At 36.3% G+C, this 9,235-nt stretch overlaps 1 protein-coding gene across 1 annotated transcript; it reads left to right on the forward strand.

The window, feature by feature from the left end:
* Window positions 1-1,058: 1,058 nt before the first annotated feature.
* Window positions 1,059-8,726, forward strand: LOC114539576. Its single transcript, XM_028560219.1, has 5 exons — window positions 1,059-1,129; window positions 1,582-1,665; window positions 2,073-2,179; window positions 8,061-8,170; window positions 8,328-8,726. The coding sequence occupies exons 2-5, from the start codon at window positions 1,631-1,633 to the stop codon at window positions 8,724-8,726; spliced, it is 651 nt and encodes a 216-aa protein (XP_028416020.1). The 5' UTR covers window positions 1,059-1,129; window positions 1,582-1,630.
* Window positions 8,727-9,235: the final 509 nt, after the last annotated feature.

Genomic DNA, 9,235 nt, shown 5'->3' on the forward strand with positions numbered 1-9,235 from the left:
GTTAATGTTCTTTTTCGACCTTGGCGAGACTTTTTTAACTTATTATCGCTACCTTTTTTCTTCATATCAAAGCTTTTAATGACTCTAAGCACACTTGACTTTGACATGTTTGTTTTTAAAGCAATTTCACGATAAGAATATTTGAATTCGCGCCTCAATAAGAGTGCTAAAGCTCGTTGCTCTGCGGTTAAGTCATGAATTCGTGTCATGTTTGTACGCGTTTAAATGAAAATATTGTTACGCAATATAATTAAAAATGGAATTTATTCGACGTATAATTAGCTTAATTGCTTCTTAATACTTGCTAAAAATTTCATTAAGTTACAATGCTTAGTTTTAAAGTTACAGTCTTTTAAGTGCCCGCGGATAACGCAATAAAATACTCGGACTGTCTGAGTTTTTTGTGTGCCTTGCTTTTCAGTGGTAACCTGTTGGTAAAATTTCGATTGAATAGTGAGGTCCTATAAAATGCCACACTTTTTATTTAGTCATTGATTATCACATAAAGATGTGACTCGCAAAACTGTGCCCTTTAGCGTGTATTTTCTGGGTACTAACTCGAGACGATCGGTAACGCAAGTAAAAACGCATGCACTCTTTTGCATGGTTATTAAGTTAACACGCTGTGATGCTTTTCGACGGCCCTATGCCAAGTGTCTATTATATATATTTCCCATTGAATAGCACATCAATTATTTACAAAGTATCTGGTTACAATAAGTTATCAGTATACATAGCTACACTTGCGTATACATCGCACGCATATATTTCTTTGTTCAGAAACATATAAGTTGCATTACTTTCATTTCGCATGGATCTACTTAACTGCTATAACACAAGCAGTTCTTAATCTGATACGGAAGAAAGCGAGCTAGGTCGGAGGGAAATTCGAAAGGTGTATTTGATCACATACAGTCAAGCCGACAAATCAAAAATTCCTACGAGGAAATTATTCGCCGAAGCGGTGTTAAAGGCATTTGATGGTGGTTCTGCCAAAGTCCTTCACTGGTGTTGCTCGCAAGAGTCGCACAAGAAGTCTGGAGTACATTATCACATGTGTATGAAGTTAGATAGAAATCAGCGCTGGCTACGTGCAAAGAATTTCCTCCATCTTGGAATAACTTCAGAGGTCTGTGAAGGATCATTATCCATTACAAATAATTTCGGTGTGGTATTATCGTTTTTTGTAATGTCAAATAGAATGGGGAAATGACGGCGTTTAAAGCGTGCAAAATATGGGCCGTCCATCTTTACATATGGTTCTGCGCAAATAACACCGTGCCCGTGTGCCATAGCTACAAGCAAATGCAATCGTTTACCGCCAGCAAGTTCTTTACTGCCTTTGGTAGTTAATAGCAATCCTTCGCCTCTTATCCGCCAAACACGGTTTTTCGGTTTGAGCACGTCACTCTGTGGATTGCTTTTGTAAACGAAGGAAACACCATCCAAATAGAAAACTACATCTGATGTCCAATAATCTTCGTGTTTGGTTGCTATGGTTCGCGCAAATTTTCGTCGTAATTTTAAATCTTTATTCGTAAGAACACCTTTCTTTCGACTCTGATAATATCCATATCCTAGCCGTTTCACATACCGAAGAAATGTTCTGTAAGTCACGCTTGTTGGTGAAATGCCGCTACGTTTGTCATTCAAGTTTGATGAGAAGTATGTTTTGTTTTTATCTCTACTTATATATTGCACTGTATTTGTAACTACTGGTTTTAATAGACCAATTGCATAAAGGATTTTCAACCCAGCTTGTGAATTCAGCCCAGTTGACCTGTTTGAAATGTCAACACTTTTAAAACCCTTATAAAATACAAGGCATGATTACATGATTTAATTTTCAATTTTTTAATGTTTTAACCCCAGGTTTGAAATTTCATCCCAGTTTGAGTTACCTGAGTCAAATGCTGTACCTAGGGGTTAAATTCATTCATAAGGCTGAAAATTTTTCATGTAATTGTTTACTAATATTTACTAATAATGCCACTACAGTATTCCTTGGATATTATGCCCAATTCTGTAATTAGCCTTATATATATAGATAGTATGATATTATTTTTTGCTAGTCATGACTCTGAACACAACTCCATGTTATGCTCAAGAGTAAGTGAAGAACTTGCCCATGAGTATGGGGGAGCTCAGAAATGTCCATGGTCTGCTGTTTTGATAAAAGGTATATTTATCTATTTGATGATATATATTTTTCAGCATTATTGTTATAGTTAACCTGAATATATGCATTGCCTGAAATAAGCGACATGCGATATTGCGCAACAGGCATTTGTTCTCTCAAAATGCTTGCAAATTTATAGTAAATAGTACTAGAAATAGTGCAAAATAATACATTTTGTTATATGCGAAGTATGAACATGGTAAATTGACTTGTAGCGAAAGCAAAAAGCAAAATATTGTGATTTCTAGAAGCCGATAAAGCTTTTCCTTGAGCGATTCAAACTTATCTACGGATTGCAGCGAATTAGACGCCATTGATCATCAATTCTAACATACTTCCCCACTAAAAGGACGTATTTCAGGGTATATATAATACAAATTCCAACATGCGAAGCTTGCTCTGGCAAGATGAGGTGTCGGTTTCTTCGACTAATATAAAAACTAAAAACATTTACCTTCCTTTACCTTGTCCAGCCTTATGTTTATGTCCGGCAAAGAGCTTTGCTTTGCTTAAAATTGCCATAATTCGGCGAGATTTTGAACGATTTCGCCTTCAAAACTATTGTTTTAAAGCTCGTCTTCTTGTCTTTTCAGTTCACATGTTTTGAAATACTCAGGCGCATGTCAAATGAAGCTAAACGCCGCTGAAATACCGAGCTTGCTCAGAAATGAGCCCACAAAGTTCATAGTTTATCAGCGGTATGTCACAACATTGCACTATTTATTCAAATATGAGTAAACGCGGGAATTTTGGATTTTTGGCGCGGCAGTGTTGTGATGGCTGAAAATCCCATAAAGTTCATTTCAAAAGTAACGTTTTCTAGCAAACCAACGACGTTAACTATGGGAAACAAATATCATCTCATAAACCCTATTTCGTTCTTGAAATTCCCCAGGAAATTTTAATATACTGGCACGACCTTAAGACGAAAGGTCAAGCTCATAAATATGTAAATTTGATTGCAAAAGAGCAAGTGCTCCCGTTCAAAATCGTCGAAAGTGCTGCCTTAGAGAAAAGGATCAATGATGCTGCCTGCTTAGCAATACGTGAATGCCGTGGGAAAAGTGGAAGGAAGAAGAAGAAGCTATTACAAAAAACACGTAGCATAAAGATCTGTGAGGAAGATGTCGAGAGCGTAAGGACCGTAACTGAACTTGAAACCAAGTGTTCAGAGCTGAACTCCGAGTTGGTTGAAGCTAACGAAAGGGCGAAAGTTGTTGAAGATAAATTGAACGATTCGATTGAAGAAAAAAACATGTTAGAGAATGAAAATTCTGTCCTGACCAAGAAGCTCGAAAATACTGCTTGCCAAAACTGTGCTGATAACCTTGAGAATACGTCAGGTAAATTGGACCAAGTTGGAACAAGGCAACGTCAGAGAAAGGTAAAAGCTGTAGCTTCACATATATTTAATTTTGATTTAACTTTATTCAGTGTATTCACTCCCTGAAAAACACCTTGGTGAATGGTGCTTTCTAATTATTATTATTTTCATTAGATGCGGGAATTGAAGACAAAATCTGAGAGAGCTCTATGGTTCCTTGACTCATATGGTGTAACTCTAAATGCAATTTCTGTTGAAGACTCCAATGGGCAACAAATCGACATACATCCAGGAGCGAGGGAGCAAAAAAGTTCAAAGTATGAAGAGTTGCCGGAGGCTGAAAAGACTAAGATAAAAGAAGTCTTGTATATCATGGACAGATTTTGTGTTGGTGACGCAGCTTATCATGCCCTCACTGAAAAAGAGAGTAGTTTGCCTCGCAGTTACATGATCAAACAGTCTCGAGCTGATGTGAATAGTTCCTTTGCAATCTCAAGAACCCCAGGGGATCTAGTGGGTGCCCAGATCAGCTTTAAAGAGGAACTTAGACGAAAGATAAAAGAGAAAGTAAGTATTTTGAAATGCAGAAGTAATGGTGATAATCATCATTGTCAACAGGGGTATTTTACTCTGATCCTGTGGGAAAGTTTCTCCAGGTCATGCATAACCAATCAGTGGCATTGATTATGGCAATAATATTGGTAGACAACTAGTATAATAGGTTTATTTTAATTATTTTAGGTTGATAATGGAGAAGTGAGTTGTCAGAAGGTTAAAATTTCTGGTGATGGTGCCAATATATCCCGGGTATCTAACTATATTGTGATGTCGTTTGCCTTACTTTCTGATGAAAAGCAAGTAATGTCCACAAAAGGTAATCTGTCAATTTAATTACTTTGCAATTATAGTAATTGCATATATCACAAGGTACAATTAAAAATCGTTCTAGGCAATCATGCATTTGCCATAGTTTGTGGAAAAGAGTGCTATGAAAGTATGGCCACATCTTTCAAAGAAGTTCTGGATGAGATAAACCAGCTAATTGCAGAAGGCGCAATTGAGGTCGATGGAAAAATCATCCAACTGGAATTTTTTCTGGGAGGTGACTACAAGGTAACAATCCTACATACTCCAGCTATATTCTATATATATTTTAAATAAAAAGTGACAAATGCCGTCCAAAATGTTGCTGGCTTCATGTATATTCTAATGTTATTCTCTTAATGAATTAAGTTCCTCTTGGCAATGCTTGGCCTCAATGCTGCTAACTCCATATATGCCTGCATTTATTGCAAGATAAGCAAGGATGAAAGGTGGGAATTAAAGTCTATCTACTCATTATGAGCAGAATCTTTAACATATATTTTATAACATATTGCAAGGTTAAACTATGTTTAATACTATAGATGGGATATGTCAAAATCTGAGTCACATTATTGGAGCGATGAAATGAAAAGGACCCTGGAGGAGCTAATTAATTTTGAAGAATAATTTTGGTTGTATTTCACCTCCATTATTACAAATTAAACTTGAAAATGTTAGGATTGATGAACTCCACCTCCTACTAAGAATAACAGGTAAATATATGTCTACACTCATCTGGTGTTAGCAAGCCTCTTTTACATGCTGACTGGAACAATGTCAGATGTCGCACAAATGCCAGTCTGATATTGATTAAAAATCTTATAATTATTCTGTTGTAGATGTCTTGGAGAGAAATCTTATTCTCCAAACTGTGAGGTGGGATCTAAGAGACGACAAGAATAAGAAGGGAAATGAACCAAAAGGTCTTCACCTGAAAGCACTGGTGAAGGCAATCAATGATGTCGGGATTCCATTCACTGTTTGGAAGAAATTGGATGGAACTGGAAAGAAGACAAGTGGGTATGACTGGAGGAGTATGGTGGGAAAAGAGAAAAAACAGCTATTGAACCGGTTACCCGAGAAGTTCAGTGAAGTGGTGAATGAAAACACATGTGACACAATCAAACAAATATGGCAGGTAAATAGGGAGGATCCAGACCCCCACTCCCCCCCCTTGCTTGGGCTGGCAGCCTCTGAGGTGAATGAAATGTACACCAGTAAAACTTGTTTATTACATTTTGGCTAAGGTTATAATTTGCATTAGAGACATATTTCTTTTATAATTTTATTTAAGGGATTTGAAGAGTTGTACAAGACACTATCTTCTTGGACAACATCAGGGCAAAATCTATATGATCTTTTTAAGAAGGTAAATAAAACCATTAGTATTTACTCTAAGGGGCCGAATACATGAGGCAAGTTTTCCTAGCTAAGCGAGTTGAAAAGCGCATCAGATCAAAGGTTAATATCAAAATTCCCCTCTCCTTTGTTTTTTCAAGGCAAATGAGTGGGTGAACCTGTTTCTGTCTTTAAAAGACAAAGAAGAAGGCTATTCAAAATCAAACATTACACCATATATGCACATGCTTGTGTACCACGTGCCAAGGCTGTTATCTGATGATAATGGTGTTAAAATCTTCACTGGCCAAGGAGTCGAGAAGACAAATGATGTAGTGCGTGCCATATATCATAGAAAATGCAACAAGCATGATGCATGCAAAGACTCGCTTCTAGCGCTTAAACGCCTGGATGTTCTACAACAGTATGAAAAGACGCCAAATAACTACACAAAACATGACAATGACTATTGGACAGAAAGAATCTTCCAGGAAAGGCGAAAGCGTCCACGTCTAAGCAGACCCTTGGAAGGTATAAACTATTATTTATGTGCTGCATTTGTTTGTTATAAAATAATATTTCTAAAGGCCAGGCCAGGACCTATAGTGCAAACATGGCTTCACTACGGTATATAAAAACAAAGAATATTTTATTACTGTAATATATTATCTAATTTGAATTTACTATCACATCCCATGTGTGCTACATGCTATCCTTTGAACAAGGGTTTTTAGTGATGTAAAATGTTGCCATTTCAACTACATATGATGTTGATGGAACTAAAATGCCATCATCACTCAAAAAATAATCCTTTTTTGTCTTTCTCAATACAGACTTAGCCCTGACTGGGAACTCGATGCAGTAGCCATCACCATACTTGTTTAGTGAGTAGTGCCAATACGATGGAAGTCCCAAATCAACAAAGTCATCCTTGTTTAGCATGGTAGCTCCTGGAACTCTGGAGGGACAGCCTTTCTTTCCAAACAAGTACCTGAATACATCATGGTCACACTCAATTGTAAGATTCGGATCCATCAATTTTGATCTCAGCTTTGCCTTCACGCTATGCATAAACTTAAGCATGAACTGCTCAACTCTGACTGGCTCAATTGTGGGATTATCATACAAAGATCTAAAATGTATATAACAAGGAACATATATTATTATTTGCTGTTGGAAGATCAGTTGCACAAATCAAGCTAATAAAATAATTTATGGCCTACCTTATTATATGTTGAGGAATATTCTTCTCTGGCTCCCAAGTGCAGTTTGCCAAATCGTAGCCCTCCCATTTTACCAGGAATTCTTTGTTCTAGTGGATACAAATGTATAAGTTTTTTAAGCACAATATATAAAGCAATTACTTCGCTTTATATATGACAAGTGTGGTCATATTAATATTTAGACACAATGCTAAACATCTGTTTTAAACACTTAAAGGTCATATACTCCCGAGTCTTTCTAGCCCTATATTTCAGTCTTCTATAATTTGTTTATCGAGAGATATATTTCAAGAAATAAAATATTTGTATGACTAACCTTAACTGTTCCTCTCGAAGAAATTATCCGTTCCACCATAAAATGGCCGGGCAAACATTGCCTTACATGTTGAGCACGTTCTCTAAAGTTAACGCCATCGAAATGATTGGAATAAAATCCATCGACAAAGCATTTTCCCTTCGATTTTCTGGGCAAAATATTTTGCTTTGCCATGGCGAATTTGTAGGAGCTCAAGCATGCAGCAGACTTTGCAGCAGAGCAGCATGGAGTATGTAATTACTGCGCATGTCGCAAGTGGAATGCGCTGACAGCATTGTTGCATGTTTATGGGCGCAAATGTCGCATATTTCTGGCAATGTGTAGTTATGTAATGATGTATAAATGCTGTACACAATTATCCACTTGCTTAAGCAGAGTTTTACTGCATATATAAGGGTTACGAGGATATAGTAACCGTTATTATATTTTGCATTTATATATTTATTATTATGGTATGGTATATGTATCAGTCACCAGCTTTTGTTTTCTGTAGCGGATTCAAGATTTAGGCAGAATAAATTACTTTAGCACAAAATCGTAATTGCATTGGTAGTTTTTTATGTAAAAATATTCTTTAGAAATGGATGACCAATTGCATGGTTTCAAAAAATATAAAATTAACATACTTCAAAATAAAGTGTGCATGTTTGCACAATTAGGCAACTTTAAATCTAAAATTGTGTCAGCTGTGTATGACTGATGTACATGTTATCCTTCCACAGTATTTTTCTATACTGTGCACCTTGTCATTATATTTTGCAATCAGTGATCATGAGTGAATGTGATTAATTATAACTGATATTTATTTCTTTGTAGAAGCATTTAAGACCTACTTTAGGTCTTCGAGAGCCTCAAACATTAGAAGTACCAGGGGAACACAGAAAGAGCATGTTGCTAGATGTAAAAGACGTAACAGAAAAAATGAGGTTTGTAAATAATTTATTTGGTATCATACAGTAGTCTAAATTGTCTCCTAAGTTACATGAGTTAATTTCTTTCTAGACAAATAAGGTGTCGGGTAATCAGTGTCAATTTCACACTATGAGACACCCATTTTTAAGTATTTTCTGTATTTTACTGTAGAAACTTGCTCGAAGGTTAAAGCAACTTGAGAAGGCTTGCTATGACGCTCAAAAAACCGCGAAATTTGCAGATGTTATGAAATCTGAGTACATGTCCTCCGAAGAGAGCGAATTTGACGAGTCAACCGAGAACAAAATTGTGAGGTACAATGTGCAAAAGTTACCCTGGGAGAGTCGAGCTCTACGAAGGATGAAGAGAAAATTGGACAAACTTCACAATGCATCGCTATCTGACCTTGTCCAGAAGCGAGTTGGAGAACCGTCCACAAGACCAAAGCCGAAAGATTGCCCAGAGTGGGCAGCTTTAGACAATGCTATAGAAAATAATAGTCAATCACTCAACTCAAGTGATACATCTCTAAATGACTCATTTGATGACACTTTTTGTGAATCCTTTTAACTCTTTTGGGAATATATACTATCAATATAGCGCACTTCAGTATTGTGTAACTTGTGTGTATTATAAAATAAGATATATAGTCTACCTATATTATGTACGCCTAATTGTGGACGTTGAAATCACTTAATTCGTACAGTTATTTTGTAATTATGGTCTATTTTGATTTGCTAAAAATATAACGGTTTGCAAAATAATATTGACATGTGTATTACATTTTTTTGTCAAAATATAAACGTTTGTTTTCGATCCAAGCAACTTCAATGTAAATAAAAGCGAGGTTGCTATACTGCTTATAAAGCAAGAGTTTAATATAATGACTGCCGCATCTGTTTCAAAACTTGTGAAATCCAATTCCAGTTTAAACAAGCTATCCAGCTGCACGCCGCACAAGTAGGAGAGAAGGCGATACTAAAATTTCCTGCTTATGTTACGAAATAAAACGTGTTTAAAGGTTTCATAAATACACAAAAATCGATGATTAAAGTTTACAGGGAAGGGACCTTTTAAAA

The sequence above is a fragment of the Dendronephthya gigantea genome, unplaced genomic scaffold, assembly GCF_004324835.1.
Source record: "Dendronephthya gigantea isolate DGI-Jeju-01 unplaced genomic scaffold, DenGig_1.0 000207F, whole genome shotgun sequence".
NCBI lineage: Eukaryota > Metazoa > Cnidaria > Anthozoa > Malacalcyonacea > Nephtheidae > Dendronephthya > Dendronephthya gigantea.

Bases quoted from the DNA above. Each gene is read 5' to 3' on its own strand.
- LOC114539576 (XM_028560219.1), top strand. From the start codon at position 1,631: ATGCCGCTACGTTTGTCATTCAAGTTTGATGAGAA. The intron at 1,666-2,072 runs GTATGTTTTGTT...ATTTTTTGCTAG, and splicing joins TCATTCAAGTTTGATGAGAA to TCATGACTCTGAACACAACT. The intron at 2,180-8,060 runs GTATATTTATCT...ATTTCTTTGTAG, and splicing joins GTCTGCTGTTTTGATAAAAG to AAGCATTTAAGACCTACTTT.